The 26,328-nt window shown below is 39.7% G+C and overlaps 1 protein-coding gene across 1 annotated transcript in view; it reads left to right on the top strand.

Annotated features, from left to right (window-relative positions):
- Positions 1-26,328, top strand: part of LOC117807151 (adhesion G protein-coupled receptor L3-like) — a 309,664-nt gene that overhangs the window by 60,196 nt on the left and 223,140 nt on the right. The window contains exon 3 of the mRNA XM_034676232.1: positions 21,126-21,350. Coding sequence (XP_034532123.1) covers positions 21,296-21,350 — 55 coding nt within the window. The 5' untranslated portion in view covers positions 21,126-21,295. The remainder of the gene's footprint in view (positions 1-21,125; positions 21,351-26,328) is intronic.

The raw sequence follows: 26,328 nt of genomic DNA, 5'->3' as shown, positions 1-26,328 counted from the left end.
ATTGCTGTGGCATTAGAGCTCAACAAATTTTAACAAAACTCTAATGAAATTATAATCATTTTGGTCCACTTAATCTGAATGAATGCTTACTTTGCACATTGCAAACTGTCTCCCCCATCCCTTTTACGCCCACATTAACACACACACGTCTTCGTCTCACACAAAGTCATTTGAATTTTTAAGGGATCGTCAAAGAAACTGTCAGCATCAGCTCGTACAGAGGAAATCACTTAATTGCAGTGAGTTATTGGTGCCATTTGGTGCAGGCATTAGTGAACGGATACAGGCTGAGATCGCTAAGGTGTGTTTCAATCTGAATAATGATTTCCGGAGTTGGACCAAACATGGGACATTTCTCCGTGTCACTCCACTTAACATGTAGCCCTTCCGTTCTGGTGACAGGTCCCTGCGTTTGAGTGAGTATCTGCTGGGAAAGCTTGTGTGCTAAAAGGCATCGAAACTAAAAACATGTGGTAATTAAAAGCAGCCCTGAAGAGTAACTTGAAAGGGCAGTGAAATTTAGATTATGAGAATAAACCTTAGTGTGTCTGTCGTCTGACTCAGGCATTAGCTGTAAAATGTGCATACCCCTTGACATTCTCCTCTGACATTACATTTACTTTACTGCGTTCTTTTTATTTGAAAGTTGTTGCATTATATTCACTCCTTCCTTGTGCATTAGCCTTTGTGGACCTTATTTTCCCTTATGATGATTCAGAGGAATCTATTGTAAGGTTGGCATTATGCTTAAAACATAATGCCTGCCTGAATACACACACATCCACACACACACACACACACACACACACACACACACACACACACACACACACACACACACACACACACACACACACACGCTGAAGATGTGTTTGGCTGACGACTGAATCAGCTCAGGGGCATAACGGGAGGTCAAAGCAGGAGCCGTGTATGCAGATAAAGCTGCAGCGATTGGAGCAGAAATGATTGCAATTCATGCTTGTGGGCTTTTTCTCTCCACAGTTTAGACAACAGAAAAAGCAGAGCGGAGCAGTACATGTTGCCATCATCAATCACCTCAGAGGCTGCGATGTGTCAAAAGCATGAATGGCATGATTCTCAGCGATAGGGCTGTTAAAAATTCAGGGCGTGAGGATATGTTGCGCTTGGAGATTCCATCAGAGCTGAACCAGAGGGGAAACTCATCTCACGGTCCCGCTGACTATGTTTACATGCACACAGGAATCCAGGTTATTAAGGGAAACCAGGCATGGAGGCAGGAAATCAGAGACATGTTTCCTATGATGATAACTTGAAAAGTTGTGTTTACATACACCCATCACCATACTTGAACCTAAGCAGCCAGAATTTGTTCTTAGTGAAATTATTTTCAGGGATGGCTGATGATCTAGGTGCTTCTTTTTCAGTGTTCAGGCTGTAAGAACAGTGACAGTCCCTGTTACTCACCGATGTTGTCTATTTTCATAAAAAATTCTAGTCAGAACTTCAATCTTCATCTAAAAAACACACAATCATAAATGTTTAGATATTGTTTCATCTTTCTGTGTGAACCAGGTTCCTCCTAATCCCTTACACTAACTTAAGTAACCAGGTTTCCTGTCTGCAAAATGTTTAAGATATCAGGTTACAGATGAGAGGCCAACTATAACCAGGTCTCTCAAAGGACAAGGCTAGCTTTATATGTTTGCATATCTTATAGTCAGCCAATCCAGTGGAAGAGGGAAAGTGGTCTGGATTCAGGACCCCCCTGCAACCAATATATCAGTAAAAATATAGATATATTGTTTTCTGTATTTTACCCAGAAGATGACCCTATACTAACTATGCAGCCTCTACCATCCCTCAATGCATGCAACCTGTAGCGACTTAAAAATCACCCTCATTGAACGTGGTACTATAAAGTACTACACAGTTGAACAGAATGTGGTTGTCAGAGTTTTTGATATGTCCACACTTTTCAATACCACGTGCTTTAAAATGACACAATCTGTGTTATTACATCAGAATGTAACCACAAGTACTGAAGCTTATGAATTACTTAGAAATAAAGAAAGGACAGTGAGCCGTGGTAATGAAAACAAAGAGGTGAAGAAAAATCTGATTTAATGACTTTTCTTAACCAATGCTGTTTGCAGTGAGGTAGATATCCAATAGTGGGTGCCCAGGAGTTTGATTTTTATTGCCAAGTAGTGATGTTGTTTGGTTTTTCCTAGTATTATAGCACAGAAACTACATGTTATCGTCTTGACTGAGTGCAGTGGAAATCATCACAAAGGAAGACAGTTGAAATCCTATTTAACATCTGAGAAACCACTACAACAGAGTGCATATTATAAAACAGTACAATTCATGTTCTTGATTTTAAAGTGAATGATCTTGATGTTAGTATATCTTTCAAAGCGTCATGACTTCCCTGTCCTCTCTGTGGCACTTAATTCTAAGCCTAATCGCTCCTGCTTACGACCTACATTTCTAGTCCTTAATTTCGAGCAAATGCTCCTTTTAGCAAGAGTCAGTGGCGCATTTGTTGGGGATTATTTTTAGCTGCGGATTAGTACACATCTGGTGCATTAGTGTGTATTTACAGCAATAGCGTGATGCCTACAGAATCAACAAGAAACCATTATGCTCATGTACATGTTTAATGAGGAAACATGTAGCTATTGGTTTCGTTGATTTAGTTGAAATGCTTCTTAAAACATTAGGAGTCAACAACAGGGAGAAAAGAGACATACTATTATGATGGTAATTTATTGCCTGAAAAAGAGAAAAGATGCTTTTTGAAAGTCTAAAAGACATCAAGGCTTGGCATTGAGTTTCTTTTCCCTGGCTCTCAATATTTTAAAAACCTTAACGTTTGCAGTGAGTTATACAAAACTGCTCTGGCGAAAACCTCTTGAGTAAAATAGGCCCTGTGATATATGTTCGGTCTCAGACAAGTCTATACCATTTAAATTTTAAATTAATGTGAGTTAGGGCTACCATTCGAATGAATTTAAGTCTCCCCATTGGCTGCATCACATTACTCATTTTTCAATCTCAGTTTGGAAGCCGCCATCAACTTTGATGAAGCCTCTCAAGCTCAAGATGGTAACAGATTTTTAGAGGGAAAGCAGCCCCTCTTCTGGGACTTCTAAGTCATCTGTTAATCAGACACAACCATAATTATACTCGAAGTGAGGCATTCTTCTCGTTTCTCAATTTGCATGCCCTGCATTGCCAAGAGTTGCCGAACTATATCCACTCTGATTCTTCCTCCACATGATCATTGTGCTGTTGGCTGCTGTTGCGATATTACCACCCCTCCCTAGGGACATATTGGGTAATAAATATGAGATCCACCAGTACTGTTTCACACAGATGATGATATTAGACTTGCCAGCCTGAGGCATCAGCTGTGTGTGTTGGAAGTCTGTCAGAGCAAAGTCCTCCCCTCCCCCAACACCAGACTCCCCCCTGGGCCGAAACCAACTGGTCCAGGGATTGCATGCCAGATTTGTAGAGAGTCTGTGAGACCCTACTTTGCTTTGTGCTCAAGTCAAAGAAGAGCATTGAAATGGACTCATGATATAGAGGGAGAGCACATTTCTCCTTTGCTTTGGCCAGCTTGATATAAGGGACCATAGTAGGGGGGTGGGGTGGATTGCAAAGGGGGAAGTGGTAAGGATAGGGTTTCAGGGTTTGCTTTAAAGGTGGTCCCCCACACACTCCTGATGGCCCGTTGTGCAGCTTGAATAACATTCCAGTGTTGGACTGAAATAAAAATGAAACAAGTAGAGCGAAAACAGAAAGGACGGAGAGGTGGAAAGTCCCCTTCAGTAAAGATTTAGGCACCCCACTATAAGTACTCGATAGAGGTGGCTGACAGGACTCCCCAGATATTAGTCAATATTGTTCTGTCTGAGACGCTGTGAGGTTTTGGATCAAAGAGGATCATCAGCCATGCAAAGAAAGCCACTGTGAGATTGGCATCCGTGTCAAAATGATTTGACAGTGACGCCTGAGTCAGTACACAACCCCAAGATTTTCTCAATGAATAAAAAATGGAAACATAGATGGGCATTGTGGCAGACTTTTCAAAGTGCTGGGGTTGTCACTCTTGCTTAAACAAGACGGGTCTCCATCCACAGTAACAGCTTGGAGGTTTTCCCAAGGCGCAGTGTCACTTGCAGTGAAGATCCAACATCAACATGCTAATGGTGAATGATTATTTTAGTGTTATGAGGGTTTCATTGTATAAGCTTACCATGTTTTTATAAAGACCAACTGTAGCTTCAGCCAGCAGAAACATCGGTTACATTGCTTATTTCCCGCTTACTAATCACCTGGCTGTGTCAAATACTTGATTCTGATTGGTCAAAACCCAACAGTTATTAATTCCGAATAGAGATGACAACCCCAGGGATGACCAGATCCCACACATCAGATCCAATCAGTCCATGGATAGAAGTCAATATTGCCATTCCTCAAGCAGTGGCACAATTTCACAATAAGGAAATGTACCCAACAATTCAATTTGTATGCAAAGGCAGTGTAAACATTTTTAATTGAGTTTAGACGATTCATGAATTTGGCATGAGAAACCAACTGGATGCCTTCTCTTCTACATTTCTGCCAATATTTTTTGGCCAAATTAAATACAGGTTGCTTTGGAGACCTCCTAGCATTGATACACCCATTATTGATTGGGAAAAGGCCCTTGCCACCAACTGAATCCTTTGTTTTTTCCATCTGCATAAACAAGAGGCAATCTCATTTAAAAAGCCACAGTGCTCTGAGTGGGCCTGCGAAAATTCCACTTATTTGGGGTGCGGTACTCTGGAAAGTCAAAAGCAATTACTGACTTCCTCGCTTTCATCCGCTTCATGGAGAGGGCAGAATTGTGTTTGTGACCATGGCGTAAGTGGCGAAAAACATCACACCAGGGTACAATTAGAGCTTGGACTTGGGTTGCAAGTTGTGATGATTTTGTGCTTTGTCAGTTCAAGCATTTTAGAGCCGAGAGAGAGAGAGAGAGAGAGAGAGAGAGAGAGAGAGAGAGAGAGAGAGAGAGAGAGAGAGAGAGAGAGAGAGAGAGAGAGAGAGAGAGAGAGAGAGAGAGAGAGAGAGAGAGAGAGAGAGAGAGAGAGAGAGAGAGAGTAGAAGGTTTGGGATGTATTGGAGCAACTGTATAAGAGTATTTGTCATAGAAGAGGACACTGTGTGTATGCACAAGCTCTGTTTTCCACAGTGTATCCCAGCTGCCAACAAACACACAATATTACATTTTCTATAGAGGATCTTTGTGCAAACCCTATTATTATGCTTTCCAGTCCAATCACAATGCAATTGTTCGGCTTTCCAAGTCCATCTGTCCAAACCCTTTATTTGAATCCATATTGTGTGTTTTTAACACTCTTTCTGCAGCAGACTGTCCACTGTAGAAGCCCTCAACAGCCGTGTGTGTGTTTAAGCTCCAATCAGAGCACAGTAAAAGCCATGGTTTACAGTCCGCTCCTGTACTCTGACATTCGCTAACTATCCCCCCGGCCATGATGTGTGGCTGCCTCACCCCGAAAGGACCTCTGCGTTTAGATTTAGAAAGGTTGCCTGCTGAGTCCAACCCAAACACATTCTGCTGCTCGGCCAAGAGGGCAAGGTCAGTCAGCGGATTGTGCATGGGTGTTTGCTTTCACGCCACTTCCCAAAGTGTGTCTGAGTGCAAAAAAAAACAACACAAAGGCAAACACGGGTCACAGAGTATTTCGTCCTCTTTTGCATCTTTGTTAATGTCTTAAAACCACCCAAATAACCGTCAAAAAGCTATCAATACAATGAAACAAAATCAACATGTTCTTGCTTTGTAGTCCTGTTTCCACGCCATTAAATCTCCAGTGTTTGCAGATTTGTACCTAAAACAAAGTCTTTAATGACTTAATTAGAATTAGTCAGCATCCAGTGGAATTAAACCAGTACAACCTAAATGTTTTTCTTTCTTTGTTCTTGGTAAATCACTCTGCATGAAAGTCTGTGTTGCCGCTGAGTCTTTTACAAGAACCACATTAATTGGAGTCACAGTTTATACAGAATTCATGTCTCACTTTTTCTTTTGTGCGAGGGAATGTGATGTTCTTGGTGGGGTGCTGGAAGAAGGACATCACAAAGAAGTAGATGAAAAAACTCACTTGAAAGTCAGTCGACATTGAGATTGAGGTTGATTTAAACCTCTGGGCCCCAGCTTTCTCATCAAGTTTTAGCACTCGTGGTAAGACCAGGCACCCAGACACCAGGCGAGATTTGTCAGACCTGAGAGCATTTGCCTTGACAAGAGAGGAGAGTATTGCTTTCTTTGTCCGAAGACATACCCCCATGAGGAAGTTTGCCCAGACCAATCACACTTTCATCAAACTGCATTGGAGGCTTCCCTGAGTGAGGACTGAGGGACTCCGAAGCCCGACAGCTCTCTGGGCTACTGACATACTGACATACTCTACTCAACAAGTCCTTCTTCCCTTTGCCTTGAAGAAACAAAATACCCAATTTTAGATAGTTATCTTTGAGCATTTGGTTATAAGTCAGATCCAGTAAGACATGAGGGAGAAAATTTGGCAAATCTGAGGGCTCCAGAAGGCAACCTGAACCATAATGATTCGGAAATGGTTCATATGATCTTGGCTTGGCTGGCAGCTGTTATGAGCGTACTTTGTGTTGTTTCTTCACAATAGTCTGCGTGGGCTGATTGTGAAGTGTGAAAAACAAGACAGCAAAAACAGTTTTATTATCAGAATGCTTTCAATTTATTCCTCTTAACACCTTGAAGAATTTTCCACATATTTCTGTTATTCAGAACTTTTCCATTTTGAGCTAAAAAAAAAGTCAGTCCTCTTGGGTGCTAGGAGGCATTCGCTAGTTTATTCCTGCCCACTAATCGATCACTCTGAAAGCCGGGTCACTGAGGTCCTGACAAGAGAAGCTCTCTCATATTTCAGCCAATGTTTTCTCAAAGTTTGACAGCACAAAAGGAGCCAGCAAAGCCCATACTTTGACCCTTGACCTCTGTGCCAACTATGTTTGGATGATTATTTACCTTGAAACACCAGGTGAAAAACATTGGTGATTCAACAAGGAAAAAGGGCTTTTGTTGACCATGATGGACAAGACTGGTGTTTATTCCTTTCTCCCCAAACCTATTTCATAATTTTGATGTGATTTTGTGGTCAGGTGAGGAGAGGGTTTTAAGTTTTTAAATCAGTTTTCCAGTCAAGCTGGTTTACTGTCGTCCAGGTAAAAGAATAGAAAATACCTTTAACAAACACTTACCACTTTTATGAATTTAGGCAATTTATATTTTCAGTTTAAAGCTTAGTCACTCATGAAACAGCATATTAGACGTAAAGATGATACAGCCATATGAATGTACGAAACAATACATGGAGCACAATCATTTCAGCCAGAGTCTGAAAAACTCATTGGATTTATTTTCAAACTCTTCAACTTTCACAGACAAAGAGATTCAGTAAAAAGCAGGACAAAGAAATGATAGAGAAAAATAATGTGTCCCAGCACTGTTGCCGGTGAATCAATACTGTCTTGCAGCAAAACACAACACAATATATTGCATCGATTATTAGGTCACACTTTCATATTGGTATTTGCACATTCAGGAATATTGCTAGGACCAGGACATTTCACACAATAACAGGCCAGGCAGGTTCTAACAAAGGATGCGTTGGCTGAAATGTCAACAGATAAGCCTTAATAAAAAGGGCCTGTCAAGTGTTGGCAGTGAATGTTTTTCTCCACCACTGTTCACAAATAATTCTGTCACCACATTTCTCAGAAGGTGTAACTAATGTGATTTGGGTAGGTGGTTAGGTGTATCATTTAATAGAAAAATGATCTCTGAGGGTTTTTTTTTGTAACTTAAAGTGAGAAAGCATTTTGAAGATGAGATATGGCATTCCATTTATTACAAAAGAAAAGTTTTACAATGATGCAAGAATAAGTTTCCTCTTTCAGTTAAAAAATATATGGAGGTTTACTGCTAAAGCTCATAATGTCTAGGTCCAATTGTAGCTTGAGGTTGCTAAAGGTAGCTAAGCTAGTAAGAGAACATAAGAGAACTTCAAAAGGCTTGTCTTAACTTAAAATATTATGAGGTTTTGATGCTTCAGTTCAGGTCAGGGTTTAATAGTAGCTCATCGTGGCTCATGCTAGCTTATTTAAGCTAATGTGAGAAAAGCTTTTTCTCCATAAGGCAGTTACTGAGAAGCGGAATAATAAAAGCAGTAGCCTGCTAAAAGCTGGTCTTCATAAAGAACTGATTGACGGATATTGCTGCTACAGCCTTGCTAGGTCAGGAATGAAAAATAGCTTAAGATGGGTAATGTCTGCTGATCTTAGCTTAGTTTAGAAAGAAATAGCTGAATAAGGTTGTTTCTGAAAAACTGAACAATAGAAGTCATAAAAACAAATAGCAGAATTTCACCTATTCAACCTTGCTTTTTTGGATGGGAGAAGATTCTTAGCGTAGCAGATGTTAGCTAGCATAGCAAACTAAGGATAGAGTAGTTGACTAATAGATCACGTAAAAGTTGGGCTATTCTACCTTAAAGCTGCTGTTGGTAGTCCTGGAATAAACATCAGTTCAGGGAGAGATTTAAAATGTCAACACTACCCCTCCACACCAGATTTCCCTTTCACTACACCCCTCTCCCCCCTGCTCTGCTCCTGTAAGCCCCTCCCACAAACAGATGTAGGACAGCCAATCAGGAGAGTGGCTCTGATTAGTCAGAGCTGACGGGAGCAATTGGAATTTATAGATCGCTGGATACAGAAGCAGAGGAAAACACAGAGACCTCGCTATGATCTCAAAATACCTCATTTATTGATGGCTGTTGATGAGTGTTAAGACTTTTTTGCCAAACACAGCAAAAATAGAGAATCGTTTGTTTTTTTTACCCCCAATCCTACCAACTGCAGCTTTAATGTTGGAATTTTTGTTACACTTGGGGTAACAAATTACAATTTAGTAATAGTATGACTCCTAAATAGATCTTCCCTTCTATTTGATGCACCCTGTTAATACTCCTCATGATGGCGCTAATGACATTAATCTTGCACTAGACCTTTTAGAGGCATTTTGTATTTTGCAGTTAATCAGATATTATGATCTATCATTGTTTAAATGTTTTGCAGTTCATCATTTATCATAAAATTGCTGTATTCTGATATTCTTGTGGGCCAAGTATTAGATATCGTATCATGTCACATTAGCACTACACTTCACTTTCAATCATATCCTTCCCTGAATTCCCTTCCTGTTCTAGCTTGTTTATGTAATTTTTTGCTGGGATAAATGAGTTCACTTCCTTGGGAGAAAAAAATGTCCTAAATCTGACAGCAATTTCCTGAGTTTCTGACTCCTCTCCCTGCTGTCAGAGATTGTGCATATTTGCCTAATTTACTTTGCAGTTTTTAATATGTATGTAGAAACTGACCATTTATCAGACACTGATAGATGCACAGGCATATACACACACACCTGCCGTCTGTTGAAACTGCTGGATTTCTCCAGATCCCCCACCCCTACCCCGTTCCTTCGTTCTAATTGGGCTGTGAGTGGAGTCCAGGTGGAACCCATTTGAATTCCCTGTGGTCGTGACCATTGTGGTTCCCCATGACACAGTCCTACCTCTCATTTCCAAACCATTTACAACACTTTCTTGCCATTGGTAACACTCATGCTCCAATCATTATGCCACCTAGACACACCGTAGCAATTTGTGGTCAAAAAACACGAACATGGACAGGCAGGACCAGATGGAAGGCTGAATTAACATCGTAATCAAGTCTGTATTGAGTGCATGCAGCACAATACATAATGCAGCCAGCTATTGTGCATCACATTTGCCTAGCCTCTGATGATATGCAATTCATGTTTTAAGATTTCATTATATTCTCCATGCACTTGGCTCAGCATCAGATAATGATATTGAAATGCATGCGCCATTGGGATCAGTGTTATTGACATTGGAATTTGCTGTACCCCTGATACAGAGCCTAAGCTGAAATTGCTGCTGTTGCTTGTGTGTGTGTGTGTGTGTGTGTGTGTGTGTGTGTGTGTGTGTGTGTGTGTGTGTGTGTGTGTGTGTGTGTGTGTGTGTGTGTGTGTGTGTGTGTGTGTGTGTGTGTGTGTGTGTGTGCGTACGTTGGTGTTTTTTTTTTTCCCTTCTTTCTCCAACCTGGCAGGGATTGAAGTGTCTATTGGAAAATTATGCAAATGCAGTTAGTGGGAATACAAAATGAAGGGAAATTGAGACCTGAAAAGTCACATTCAAATAAAAGGAAAATAAATGGAGCAGATGCCCTCCAAACATGGCTGAACCCAGTTGTTGCTGTGTTGAAAAACGATAGCAGTAATTAGAAAAATTACCTGGTTGGGCTTTGTTTCACGTGTGAAAGGGTGTGTCTTGTATTGTGTTTCTTTGTGTTCTGTAAAGAATGGTGCTTTATGTTGTTTACAACTGTCCCTTTACCATATGCTGTCCACAATGAAAACAGGCTGTTGTTTTAGGAGCTATTTATTGGCATATTCAGAAAGAGCTCTACCAAATACTGCAAAGATACAGTTTTGCTGCATACACTTTTAAAAGTATAGTCTGAATATATTAATCTAAATGGTAAATATCAACCTCATAGTGACATAATGATACACTTAAAAAAAAAAAAAAAAAAATATGTCTAGCATGATCATCGTCAAGTTTAGCATACGGTATGTGTATGCTAAGATATTTTTAACAAGGCATGTTTATCATTTTAACCACAGAAATGAAGCGTAAAGTGCAATGGAAACCTGACTGAATTATTGACCAACCAGATAGTCTAATAGTATTAAACACATCCTTGTTATAGTTAAGATATGTTTCAATTCCCCCCCAAATCTTGGGATAAAGTGTAAGCACGGTAACATCACCATTGACTGTATATAGATTGGACATAGTGGCTTCATTTCTGCCCATTGTGAGATGTGAAGCTAAAAGATTGATTCGATGGGCACTGATACATTGCGCTGGTGCAGCTAAGTTCATGTGCAAGTAATCTGACTGGTGGAGCCGCAGGACTGGTTTCGCACCCTTTCTGCTAACCAAAAACACACATCTAACTTATTGATAACAGGTCAGAGATCCCTCAGGTCAGCAGAATAGACCCTTGGAAAGGTCAATGACTCTTGTGTTTTTGTTCATCACATGTTCTTTTGTCATTCCTCCTCTACTTTAGTGATCTGATACAGAACCCTGCAGGAGTCAGCATTTGTCAAGGAAGCTGTCAATCAATCATCTTTTTAAAATCAAATAATTAATCAAAGCTACAATTCTCATAAAAGCATTAATGCACATAGATCATGCTATGAACTACAAGAAGTTCTGAGATGAATCAATTAATTTAAGGGTTCATTTTGGTTAAGACAAGAACAGTTGTGATTCTGTGTCCGGCGGGACAGTAACTCTGCAAGTTACGGACTTCAGAGCAGCAAAGGGGGGCTGATTATTTCGAATAATCCCTCCTAATTTAAATAAATAACAAGACCTAACACTATTTACTTTGTTTACCAAGTTACATAAGTACACAGAGAGAGAGAGTAGATCAAACATAATTGGCCGCATATAAAATTTTAATGTTTGAAGTGTTTGCTGTATGTTTTTGTTGATTTGTTACTGTTCTGGTTTTTGTTTTTAACTCTGTAAAGCACTTTGAATTGCTCTATGTATGAATGGTGCTTTATAGATAAACTTGCCTTGCCTTGCCAAATTTTAATGACAGAAACCATGTCTGAGAAAATTATATTTGACATGTATCTTAATTTTATAGTTCAACTATGTTCCATCTGTTAACATGAGAGGCAAGGTTTCTGAACTTTACTGCAGCCAGTCAGGAGAGGGTGCTCTAAATTGTTTGGCTTCACTGTCAGTGAACACTTCAGCATTATCACAATCACACAGCTTACATGCTTGTTTTCAAAAACTGTATTTACTAAGCCTAGTTAAGCTAAAAATGAAGGGGTAGTTTTTTTGCCATTAAATTTCATTTTAAGTATAACACCATCAAGGTGAATATATTAATAATAACTAATATTTCATTCTGAATTGAACACAATTACCTTCCCCAGAGCTATACCTCTAACAATATTAAAAACCATGTGAAGCCTTTGGTACCTTGGATGAGGTCATGTTTTTGTGCTTGATATATATCAAACATATAACCCTGCCAATACTGTCATCTTGTATCATTGAAAATTGCACGTCAGCACAATACATTGGCAATGTATTGATTCAGCTGTCTCAAAAGAAATCCATAGGCAGCATGGGATTTACCTTTGAGGTCACGGTGTGTTAAATCTATATGCTATACCTCTCTCTTTGTTGTATGAGCGTTAAGAGTAGAGGCTATTTTCCCCATAGACGTAATACAGTTTATCCCCTGCATTTTTATGATGTACTGCCTTTTAGCTCACATCCAAAATCAAGCCTGGCCGCATAATGACTCTCAGTGTTTTGTGGGCACAGCATGCCAATTGCTCCTGGTAGGTGATTAATGACCAACAGGTAGGGTTGCCATGGTAACCTGCCCACCTGAGCCACTATAGCAACAGCAGCTGAAGTGAATGCTGTACGTCGGACTCGCTCACACATGACCTTCACATATCAGCTAATAGGATTTTCCTTTACATCTCAGTCTTTGTCTTCTTTACCCATTTCATCAACCCTTCCGTCTGTCCTCCCATCCTTTCATCCTCCATCTCTCCATCCTTTACATTCCTCCTCTCCGCAGTTTTTAAAAGTCCATCCCTCTCTCTCTCTCTTTCCTCTCCTGCCTTTTACCCTGCCTCTTCCTCTCCTCCTTCCTTTGTCTGTCATGCATTTGTGGTGCATTAGGGCGAGATTTGCAGAGAGAAAACGAGAGGGAGGATAGGAAGAATGAAGACGTGGAAATGGATAGTGTCTGAGCTTTGCATTATAATGGAGAACTGTCTGAAGGCGTATTCGCCCTGCCTTAAAACGATGCATCTATCTGCATTCATTCACCCCCAGCTGTACGTCTGCTCAGGCCTATGTGCTGTTCTTTTTGTAACCCATCCCTATTGCTGCCAGGCACAGTTGAATGTTTGTTTCCAGCTTATTTTTTAATGTGTGTGCAAAGTTATGTCCTTTAATGGATTGTGTTTCTATTGTTTTGTAGTTAGGAGGTGTTTAGTGTGACAGGAGGGGTTGCAATGTCTTTGTGTGCACCGAAAAGGACAAGGGAGGTTCCCATTATTTAGCCCACGCCATCAGTCACACTCAACAAGCCTATCATATAGGGCCATTTGGAGACTGTGGCGGCTAAAGTTAGCGCTATTATCTGCCTGTCAGTGGCTAGCTGTGTTGGGGTCCCTCATGGAAAGCCAATTGTATGAGTGAATGCCTTGTCAAGCTCCAGGGATGCACACATTGCCTTTAGAAAGAGCACTCTCCATTTATCGTCAGTCTTTCACACCTTTCAACCTGCATTAGAAAAGCATGATTTTGACATTTCTGCTGTGTTTGGTTATAAAAAAAACGGACCGCTCAATTTTTACACAATCAGCGCGGTTTGGAAGCTCAACCAAGTGGAAAAAATAATCTTCATAAGTCTAGAAGGAAAGGATCATCTTGCTTTTAATCATCTCTGCTCATCTCTTAAGATTTCCGAGTGAGTGCTCATCAATCAAACTGTATGCAGACAGCGTGCGTGATTAATATTCATTTTATATGAGACACTTCATTTGCATGAGCACACTGTCTGGCTCATAAAAATTACCAAGTCCTTCCCAGCCGGTGCGATAAGCATCTGGACATGAAACAAGTTGAAAATCTAAGACATGGTACTTAACCCAGCAACACGATCCCACTTCATTACATATTGTTACGTGGGAGGGCTTCAAGCAGGCGTGACAAGTAACATCATACTTAGCGTGCCCCCATAGGATAACGCACAGGATCAAGTTTCACTTTGTTGCGGGAGCATTGTATGGAACGCGTCCTTATTAATGGAAATCATCTTTGGTTTCCTCAGGTCAGGAAGTGACAGATGGATACGTGCTCTCAGGTGGTGATGTTCATCTGTGTGATGGCTATCTCTGCGTTCATATCAGTGTTACAACTCAAATAACAGTAAAAAAACACAATCAGGATGAGCCAAGAAATATTGACATGCAGTCTAATGATTCATGTTGCCTTGAAGGAAAGATGTCATTACATTAAAATCACTAAAGGTGGAATCCTTTATTTCAATTGATCGTATATAAACAACTTTTTCAAGGGCATTATTTATTTTTATTTTGAAGGACAAACATTTAACAAGTTATGAAAAGAAATGTCCATCAGACCAATTTATAATGATACATATTGTCATATAGCTACAGTAAAGTGAGGGATGGGGTTAAAAACTTAATTCCATTAAGAACTCAGCACTTCATTTTTCAAAACCTGAAAATCAATAACGCTTTTAATCAATAATAAAACATTCATCAGTTGTTTGTAAGGATGGCTGAATGTGAGAGGAGCTCTAAAGTTTAGCTACATTTTAACAAAACCAAAGAAAAGGAGGAAGCCAAATGCAATTTATGAAGCGGCATAATTCCTGTAAGAAACTCGTCATGAATCAGAACAAACCGAAATGCAGAACCTTCAGCTGTCTGCAGGTTGAAAGAACTCTTTCAGAGAACTCTTTCAACTGATTGGACAGTCATCAGGGAGTTAGAAATAATAATCGTTATTAGTTCAATGAGGTGACTTAACCCTCCTGTTATGTTGTGGGTCAAATTGACCCATTTCAAAGTTCAAAAATCTAAAAAGGAATGTTAAGTATTTTTTCGCTATGAAACTTATTCTGCTTGGCTTAATTAGCGTGAACAACATAAAAAATTTAAATGGTTCATTTCACACACTTACAACCCCCCCTGCATGTTTATATTACATAGATACTGTTCGTGGGTCAATTTGACCCTGCAGTTGAAATTGAGGCTAAAAGGGGTCAAAATTGTTAAATTCTAAATGATTCTTTGCAACTGTGTGACATATTTCAATACAGTCACTTTCCAATGTACATAAAAAAAAGATTTAACATGAATTTTCATAAAAAACAAGTGAGTAATCCTCATTAAACCATGATCTGTGAGAATTAAACAACACCAATGGACTAAATATTGATTTAAATGGTTAGTAATGGAGTTCATTAATGAGATTTAAAAATGTTTATTGTTTTTTTTAGTTCTGACACTTTTGAATCATTAAAAATGCCCCGGGTCAAGTTGACCCAGGAACATTATTGTTGTCCCTAAGAAACGAACATAACAGAAGGGTTAAGGTTAGATTATGATGCGTTCAAGGTTTGTTCAGTAAAATGAGAAAAGAGTACAAGCTAATTTATTCCAAAATACCAGGCTTAGGAACATTGAAATAAGCAGGAGTTGAATTAGGGCTTTATTTTACAGTGAGAAAGCAAGCACATTGATTTACTGAGAGAAAAACCATCCAACTGACTGATAATGAATCCTTATTGTTAAAGACAGTATCCGAATACATTTTGAGCAACCCAATTTTCAACGGCTGCTGTTGTGTTGAGGGCATTATTAGGTTCACAGTATTACTTAACTTGTTGGATAATTTACTGGATCAAGCAAAAACAAATTTAAAGTGGTTATTTTGTTCCTCAGATAAATTGCAAGTTGAAACATTTTCTCTTTTCTATTTCTCTCCAACATTAAATGACATTTAGCAGTCAAACACTCCCTCTACCACTTAGATCTGTCAAATTTAAATCGTACAAAGCTAACACACGATGTTCTAACAGTCCATTACATAAAATAAAAGGAAAAAGAACTTGCGGTGAGCTGATTCATGTATTACAGCTGACATTTAAATGAAAGCAGTCAAAAAGTTAAAGCACAAATGATGGTTCTTCCAGTAATTACAGGATTTTTCTCATGACCCTTCGTTCCTGTGCATTATCTTTATGCTTTAGAGCAGGCAGAGCTCAGCAATCACAGCGCAGAGAAAGTGACTCAATGCAAAATGGTAGTTGTGTATTTAAATATGAAAAGTAAATGCAAAAAGGATGCAAAAGAACTGATGGACTGTATTTCACTCTGGGTGGACTCTCATGCAGAAAGAGAAAGAAAAAGAAAGCTGTGAGAATATTCAGCAAAAATGTTCCCAAACGCATCTAAAAGATATACAGACTTAAAATAACAGTGTAGTGATAACAGGTGATGCAAAAGATAGTACTTATTCGATTATTAGCTTGCCCTCCCTCATATGAAGCTCTTTCAGGTGTTGTGTCATTGACAGATCACAGTTGTACATCATGCCTAATAGCAATATCACACATTTGACTCTCACCCAAATCCAAGCGCCCAGGAGTGTTATCAATGCCGTGGTAGCGGGTGGTATTTTGTCACAAATCAACACAACCAAACATCTTCTTCTAACACCCAAATATCATATTAACAGGAGCATCTCCAACACAAAAATTCCGATATACAGGTTTCATTTTGGAAGCTAAAATAAAGCTAAAGCTTCCATTTCCCTTAACGCTCCCGGCCTCTCATTTATCTCCTTCATCAAGTCACACTATTGCTGCGAGACATCATATCCCCCCCCCCCCCCCCCCCCCCCCCCCCCCCCCCTGCGATAACCACTGTGGTATCACCCGTCTCTGCTTTGCTTAAACTAGATAGAAAAGTCAATTAATTCAATCTGTCAGGTTTCATCTGGGGCCTCGTTGGCACTCGCACGTCGCTAAAATAACAAAAACAACATCATCGCTGATTAGAAAAAGTAGTTCCGCAGGAGACAGCGAGGCGGTGATGAAGAAGTCTCCTTGATGTGGCGGGGAACAGAAGCTGCAGTCGACGCTCGGCCCCCGCTTAAATGTTGGCTGGCTTATCTAAGGGAGTTATACTAAATCCCCCTCAGAACAAGTACCCTTGAAACGTCAGCACCATAATGTATCATAAGGCTCCTTCTGGAATACAAGACAAGTTGGCAATGCTGGTCTATGCTCTGTCTTTCTCTTTTTTAACTCCCTCTTCTTCTTCTTCTTCTTCTTCTTCTTCTTCTTCTTTTTATTTCAGCACTGAACTGGGTCCAAACCCTTCTCATAAATATGTATTTTATGATGTGTTCTTTTGGCGGTTGATAGCACGTCCTAAACCCACAGGTTTTTTTTTTGTCTTCCGAGAACAAATTAACAACTGTGATAGCGAAGTGTTTTTTTTTTCATTTTATGTGATAATTTCTATGTAACACCTGTGCAAGTAGTTTCTACTTTATCGGTTGTGCTGTGAGATACGGTGCTTTGAGTCTCACCCAAAGACACACATGAATCTACAAATTCTCATTGTCTTCTGCTATAGAAACAGCCCTTATCTCTTGCTTCTGTCTTCCATTATTTTTTGGGTGAAAACCTGCAAAAAAAAGCCAGATTTCAGGAGTTGTACAAAGATAAAGTGTCTCGTTTTCTGTGTATTTTCAACATGTTGTCACTCCGTTGCCTCCTTTTCTCTGCCACCAATTTAGAAGTTGTCCTACAGTATAAACTTCAAGCCCAATTTGCTGCTTGGACAGTGCATTTGAATGCGATTATTCCAGGAATAATGTGTTTTCTCTGTCAAGGGAGTCACACTATCTGATTTGATGTCATATTTAATTTCGCTCCCCGGCAGCTGTCAGAGCGTTTTATTAAAAGCGCTGTTTACTCACAAGGATATTTCTTTGATCAAATAGACGCTCTCACATTGCTATTTTAATGTCTTAAAAGCCCTGTCATTATGTATATGTGTGTAAAAGGAGTAAAGTCAACGATAAACTGGATGTGGTTCAGATAAGTTCTAGTTTTTGCTCTTCTGCCAAGACTTTGCTGATGAGAAAACCGACTTCTAACCTCTGAATATTACCCAAATGGTTTGTTTATGCAGAGACATGCCATTCTCTTAAACCCATTAATAATTGCTCCGAAAATCTGATTACTTCAATGTATGATTTTGGATTAAGAGCTACATTTTTGAAGGACTTGCAGCATAGCATAACTGGTGTATTTAAAATGTAATGTCAGTCAACCTCCCCAGTGCCTTGTCCTTTGATGCAGCGCTCACGTTTTGACCTTTTGTAACCAGATTTCCCAGCATCCCACAATGGAATTAACTCCCTGCAATATTAAATGCAGCACAGAATGCCTAATGTGCAAGGATAATACTTGTGTAGAGGGGTGGCAGCAGCATTGTGTGTGTGTGCACTGCACTCTGTGGCTTGTATCATTTTGCAGAGATTATGTTTCTGTGGCAGATCATAGCTGATATTGGATAATAAAGGAGCTTGGATTGCCTAATCATTAAAGCTGACTTAACCTTAATAGCATGATATGGGTTTGTTGGAGATAATCCCATCAGAATATTTGAGTTTATATCATATGAAATAATGTATCCTCATTTAACCATGTTGTCTGGATATTTATTTTACTTATGTGGAATGTTTTTTAACAACACTTTGACATATATGCTCAACTCCAGCTCCACTGAAATCATCCAGTGTCTCGATTTTCGTGGTGATGGCACATTATGAATGGTAAACACATCCCCAGTTTTTTTTTATTGTACAAAAGTGAAGCCAGAATAGTCCAAAGTCATGCTCAGACATTTTGCAGGAGCGACATCATATGGGGCCACTTGGAAGGGGAAGCACAACAGTAATGATGCACCTCCCCTTCTGCCAACAAAAACACATATTCCATGTATCCAGAACCCGGTAAAGATCCCTCATGTTGGCATTGTAGGGAAAGTTGACCAACCATAGTGTAAGTGAGTTTGTTGTCCTGTTTCTTGGTTACGGAAAGCTAAAGGGGCTACATTTGTCAACAGAGGTGTAACTCGTGACATTACCCCCCCTTTTTTTTAAATCCTTAAAGCTACTGTTGGTAGTCACAGAGAAAAACATCTGTTCAGAGAGAGGGACTTCAAATGTCAACACTATCCCTCCCAACCAGATTTCCTCTCAGCCCCCCAACACAGATCGGCTTGTGCAGTTATGATAGTGCCGAACTCATAACCAATCGGAGGACGTAGTAGGGGCCGCACCTTAACCAATCAGGACAGAGGATTGGAGATTAGCTATGATTTGTCCGTCATAACGGGAGCGAGGGGAATAGTAACATTGCTTGATACAAAGGTATTGGAAAACACAGAGATTTTGCAATAGTCTCAAATTACTCCACTAACCGATGAGTACTGATGGGCATTATGACCTTTTCTCCAAACCCAGCAGAAAAAAAGTAATGTTTTTACACCATTCCTACCAACAGCAGCTTCAAATCATTTGTGAAAATAAATCTCAGAAAATGAACTCTTGGGTATTGACCAGTGTGATACAAGCTAACTTTACCGATGGAAGCAAAAATTCTTTGGTGCTTTATTTAACATTAAAAGTTAATACATTTCCCATATGTTAACCCTTAAAGACCTAGACCATCTTTGGGGGTGCCAGACTCTCCTGAATTTACTTTGAAAATGCTGAATGAGAAAAAATGTGGTATCAATGGAAAGCTGAGAATGTCCGCCGTAACTGAGTTTTAAAGCTTGTTGATTGGATTAGCGGTTCAAAAGTTATCAAACATTTAAGAACAAGAAGCCGGGCGGCGGCTGTCTAGGTCTTTATGAAGGAGGCTGCAGCCAGTCAGCAGAGGGAGCACAAAATGCCTTCAAATTTCTGAAACCCTCATGTCCTCCATGTTTTCAGACAGTCTATGGCTCAGGCACCTTGGGCTGGTTATGTCATTATAAGCCAACGTCTGAGAAGAGATTGATTGGTAGCACTGCACATGACGCCCCGCCTCTACTACCCACAACATTGATTAAATGGAGCAGCAAAACGGCACAGATCCTTAAAGTTTGCGTTGTCTGATTGAAAGATGAATGACCGCAATTAAAGTATTTTCCTCCCAACTTTTTTTTAACACAATAAAATAGGAATACATTTTTAAAAGCATCAAATAACTGATTAAAAATAAACTTCTCAGAAAGATGAACACATGAACATAAATAAGTATGAATTGAGCTGAATATGCTGACAAAAAAAAACATGTTTGAGAGAAAGTTATTTTAAGTGTGTTCAAATCTTAAAGTTCAATACATTCCCCATCTGTTCACATGAAGGAGGCTGGCTTTATGACCTTTATGACCATTGTACTTATTTTGTACTTATTGAAACTTCTTTCTTGATTGTACTTATGTCTGGGTTGCTGTAACAACTGAATTTCCCCCCCGGGGGATCAATACAGTAATATCTTATCTTATCTTTTTTACTGAAGCCTGTCAACAAGGGGGAGCTACCTGTTTTGGATTCCCTTTTGGAGAGGGACCATTCCATCAGTCATTTTTTACAGACTATGTAGAAGCAATTCCATGAATTTAGTGAAGCTTAAGTGTAGCTTCAGTTCATTTAGCTCTTCAGAGTGCACCTGGTCGGCCATTTTTGTTGTATGGAATTTGGAATCAAAGCCTTGAAGTGCAGCAGTCATTTCCAGGCCGTACAAAAACATTCACAGGTGCAACAACTCTAACTGTGAAGTTTTGTCTCGTGCCCACAGGGATGGAAAAACACTGCAGAGCTTCTTTTGTCAATTTCCATCAGGCCTCGCAAGAATACACACAAGGTCTGGGGCATACATAAAATCCATACACACGCATGTTTGTCAGCCAAAGCAGTGTGCGCTCCATCGCTCCCTCCTTGTCTCTCTGTGGGAGTGATTTGCTGTGAAGGTGGGGGAGTTAACACATCGATGAGCAAAAAACAAGAGAATATCCAAAAATACATTATGGAGTTCTCACAATCACACCAAGTATTCAGATCTCATCTGACTGGAGATTGAGCAACTTGCACCCAGCCACTCGATGACAACGCGAAACCCACAGTGCCATAAGGACTGTGCACAAGGATGACAAAGTCATGATGCATCCATCTGTTGTGTTTCTTACTGGAAAAGAAACACATTTTTTGTTCCTGTAAAAGAACAAAGAACTTTCCCACTTGTCTGTTAAGCTAACTTGCATGTCTTTGTGTTTCTTTTGACAGATTTCAGACCGCATCTGGCATCGAAGCTACAGGACTTTGGGTCTTTAGGAAGAGCGACAAAGTGGAGGGAGCCGTGCCATAAAGGTGGAACCCAAATCTGGGCATTTGCCTACAAAAGACTGACCTCAACTGGGACTTTTAGCAGCAGGCGGTAAGAGGAGGTGGAGGCCATGTGGACCGCACGGCTGCTTGTCCTCGCTAGCCTCTTTGCACCAGCCGCTCTGGGTGAGTTTGGCTCATTAGAGCTTGTTTTTGTCTCTGTTTGTGTCTATGTGGGCGTGCAGATGTGAGAACCAAACACACCTCTTGAATTGAGGTTTGAAGCTGTATTGGAATTTCATCCTTTTGCTTTACAGTGTCTGATTCTGTGATCCAAAACCCTCTGAGTTTTTCTGCTTTTTTGTCTTCCATCACGCTCGTCTGGCTAATTAGCACTTTTTCACTTCTCAAAACTCCCCATAACTTTTTTGTCTCCGCTTTTCTTATTTGTACGCTCTATGTGTTTCTGATTTTTCTCCCTATTTTTAGATCTGTCCCTCTGTTTTACATCTCAGTCTCTTGCTCTCCTGGCGATTCGTAATGAAGTGAAATTAGAGAGAGAATCATTAACACTGCTTTGGCTTCGTGGCACATGTTTATTAAAGCAGGGATTGCAGAATAAAGACCTCTTTTATCATTTCACGCATTAAGATCTTAAGATTAGGTTGCAGAGTCCGTTCTTTTCCCACTTGTCTCTGTAAACGGAAACCACTGTGGTTTTGCAGAGTTTCGTTTTCTGCCGTCTGTGGATTGTTTCAGAGGCTAAATGAAGTCATTTAAATTCAGATTAGAAGACTTTTACGGTGGTGGTCGGGTGGTTTGTGGGTGCGTGTGGAAGTACGTATGTGTGTGCGGACAGGGCGGCTGGTAACAATCAGCTTGGGTTTAGATGTAGGGAGTATTGGGAGGAGGGCAATAGCCCGTAACAATGTTAATTTGACATGGCTAAAACCATTAATGAGAGATTTGAAGCTAATTGAATTGTTTTGTGCTGTTTTATCTTTGTGCTGTACTGTGTTCGTCATCCAGTGCTAATGAAAGCACATTTCTAGCATCAGTACTTTGCCTTAATGCTCAACAGAAAGAGGACATGGGACAGCAATGTGCCATATTATGCTCTCACTATATAGCCTCTCTGTTTTTATACTGAACACCTTAAATACTGCTGTTCTCCGGAGGTATGATAGTTGTGACTGCAGTTCATCTGCTTGTTTGTATCAGTGTAGTTCATTACATACCCTCAATTGCAATGACTACAGAGGCAGTTAACGAGCTGGAGGCCATCATTCTTGGCTATTGCTTTGATTTGGGCTCGCCCAACATTACGCAGTGATCCTTTGTGCTTCTCCGTTTGTGATTGACATCATCGAGTAACACTCAGACTATTAAGGTCAAACAGCTTGGACTTGTTTTGAGGTTTCATATCTGGTGAATCGCCAAAACTTTAACTGGACCCATAAAAGAAATGCAGTTCCTACTTGATATATTCGTTCAATAACGTGAGATGGATACATTTCTGTTTTGAGAGCTTCTGTGACTGAGCAGCTTCATAAATAAAAAGCAGGGTCCTGTTGTAGTACGGGCTGATGTTGTCCAGCAAAGCTAACTAGTTTCCTCTCCCCTGTTTGGAACATTTTAGCTTCTATCTTGTAATTAAAGTTACAAATAATGTGGGTGTTTCCAATTGTGGGAAGGTAAGAGTTTAAAATGGTTAATACCCAACTCAACATGGGCCAGTTAGCACTCTGATCAGGGCTTAAATATTCAACACTAGATTTTTGGCATAAACAGTCCTCATCCTGGTTTCAAAACTGAAATATAATAAGCTATTGCTGCTGTGTTGTTATAAAAATGTTTCAAATTTTAGTTAACAAAAAAGGCCATTTCAATCATTTAACATAAGGGAGGTAGAGCTAGAAAGTGCCAACGCTTAACCCTCCTGTTATGATCATTTCTCTAAAACAGCAATAATGTTTCTGGGTCAATTTGACCCGGGGCAATTTCAATCATCCAAAAGTGTCAGAACCACAAAAAATACCAGTACATTTTTTTCTAATTTAATTTTTAACTCCATTGCTAACCATTTAAATGAATATTTAGTGCAATGGTGTTCTTTAATTCTCACAGATCATGGTTTATTGAGGAGAACTCCCTCATTTTTCATTAAAATTAATGTTAAAACTTTTTTTAATGTACATTGGAAAGCCCTAAATATGAATACAATAGTTTTACATGACATAGATTTTTGTTCATTTTATTTTACATTTTTATTTATTTTTATTTTTTATGAAGTGATGTTGATAAATTAACACGACACCTCTTCTGCCATATGCTGCCCAGATTTTTATGCTATATTTAGCTGGTTTGGACGGCATATATTTCCTAAAATGGACTTTAAAAAGGGTCAATTTGACCTGCAACATAACAGGAGGGTTAAAATAGTTTCCTCTAGTAATAATTCGAAAGACCCCATCATTGAAATAATAACAAAGCTATTGTAGTTTTAAACACTATAGTAACATTATAGTCATATTATATTATATACATATAATATGATAACATGATAACATGATAGTACGGTAAGATATGCTATTATACTGTTGGATAGGATATGATAGGATAAACTCTGTCACCACAGGGAAATCTGCCTTGAACTCAACGCTGCACACATTTATCTGCCTCCACTAAGTATGAAGTATTAACAGGACTAGAGAAACAATTTAAAAAGACAACAATCAACAGTCCCATGTAAACATGAAAGCACATTCCAGTGACAACATATATTGCAGGTTATTTGTTCTGCGCAAGTTTGGCAGAATACACAACATGAAGAGTAAGTCGAGTGTGCATTGGGTACTCTTACTGTCTGCCTGATGGTGAAAGCTCACACTCACAATTTTCTCTGCACTTGCCCGAGTACAAAAGGCTCATATATTGACTGGAGGAGCTGGTTTTCATTCCTCCCATCAACCTTTATGGCAGCTTGAACCAGTTGAGCAGGCTTGGCTTTAGAGTGTACAGAGAGATTACCATACTGGGCTTAAACCCCATACCTGAGGATGCTTTTGAACACAGCCTGGTCCTCTATCCACTCCATACAACCTAAGTCTGCCTAAAAAAAGAGTAAATAGTGGCTTTTCCTGGTTTTGTTTCTTTGTTCATTTCCGTGGCTTTGTGCGATTCATTCATAGAAATTACAGACATATAATATGTATAAATGAAAAAAGCATTACCAATTATTTTCCTAAAGTACACTTAACATCAGTTTCAAAGCACACAAATCCATACACTTTAAAGAGTGACACACACCAGCATATCACTGTTCAAAGAAACATAAAGTAAATAGGTTGTGTGGGGTCAGAGTTATTGGTCTTTCATTGTTTCAACCTCTTGACCTTTTATTTGATTAGCATTGACTCGGAAGTGCTGTCTACAACAGATGTGTCAATCACGCTGTACATAAGCATCTCTTCACCTGTCCATGTGAACCTTCAATCTGAATTCTTCATAATAGCTGTGCTGTCAGACGATGTAAGAAATACTACTCATGTACACTGTCGCCTAACTAGAAATCTGTTCTCCACCAACAAAGATCATCCGCATGTCTCAGTGTTAGAAAGATGCATATCGATGGTCCGTTGAATAAACAGACTCCGAGGCAAGCAGCCTCACCCAATTAGAGAGTCTCATGTGGGATGGATGTGGATTGGTTTCCAGAAGATGGATGTCTGAGCATGTCCAATGTAGACACTGAGAAATATATTTTATTTGTTATATAAAAATGATAAATACACTTCATACTAGCCTGTAATAGTTTTTTCCAAGCATACAAATGTTTCCCAAATTGGTCGGTCGATTTTCCTACTTAGTTTGAATCAAAACATATTGAGAATTTGCATGAATTTTTTTTGCACGTTTAAGCTCATTTAACAAAAATCTAGTTTACTCAGAATTAGATCAGAACCTCTTTTTCAAGCGTACCAACATTATCTGGATCAGCAACTGCTGATTATTACCTTCAAGGCTCCCATTGCTTTAAATTCATAACAGTGCTGCATGCAAAGGTTGGAAAAGCATGGATAAATCATAACAGCTGTTTTAACCATTTGGAAAAGCAGCAATGCATGCATGGTTTGTGATAAATGGACTGAAACGTGCTTAAAAAAAGGCTGCACAGTCCTTTAAATCAATCATTGTCCTCCGTCTGTCACATTCGGACAATCACTCAGTCATTGGTCCCATAGGAATAACTGCTATCAGAGTGACAAACCGTCCAGCAGATGTGGTTTTGGGCCCACATTTGAGTATTTAAGGCTTGTTTTAACACCAAGATGAAGTGGTTAAAATTGACAGCTTTATTGAAAATAGAAAAAAAACAAAAAACTGACACCCTAACCAACAGTGTTGCTATAAGTGGACTCGACCAGATGTTGCCGGTGAATTGTTCTGCAGCTGTGGGTGCTGTAGTGGGAATATTCACCACGGTGTCATTGTGCATGCGTCTCCCTCAGAGTGTTGGAGATGTGGACTCAAGGGGGCTGCTGGCCTACTTCTGGATCCATAGTCCCTTTTGTCTACACACAACCAGGCCCAGGCATGCACACACATGTGCACGCTTGAATGGATTCACACATTGGGAATAGCACCGTTTCTTTTGACATACATGGCAAGTGCTAGATATGATAATGACAACAAGTGAGCAAAAAAAATGAACACACCATGCACGTCATGTGCCACTAATAAAAAGCAACTGGAGCTTCATATATATAGAGTCCTTCTCTTTTCTTTTCTTTCGCAATGTCAACATGCACACAACTTTCTGACACTTCGCACTGGTTGGAGTAAATGAGGAATATTTCCAGGCAGCAGAGAGATACAAAAGTCAAAGATATGATTCAGCTGAAGGACCAGTGAAGCTGTGTGTGGGTGGAGTTGTGTGTTTTTTGTTTGTGTGTGTGCTTGTTTAAGGTCTTGCATGTCTTTCTTGAGTGTGTCCTGCAAGATTAATAAAAGGTTCCATCCCAGATGCAGTCACTGGGTTGAAAAATAGGTAAAAACACATCTCCGTCATTGTTTTGGTAGCCGTGAATAACAATGGAAAAGTAATGTCCCAAACACTCCGGCCATGCCTGAGCGGCGCATTAATCATGCGTTTCCGTGCATG

Source organism: Notolabrus celidotus, chromosome 23 (genome assembly GCF_009762535.1).
Source record: "Notolabrus celidotus isolate fNotCel1 chromosome 23, fNotCel1.pri, whole genome shotgun sequence".
NCBI lineage: Eukaryota > Metazoa > Chordata > Actinopteri > Labriformes > Labridae > Notolabrus > Notolabrus celidotus.
Note: the sequence above shows the minus strand (reverse complement) of the source record. Positions and strands in the feature narration are given on the sequence as shown.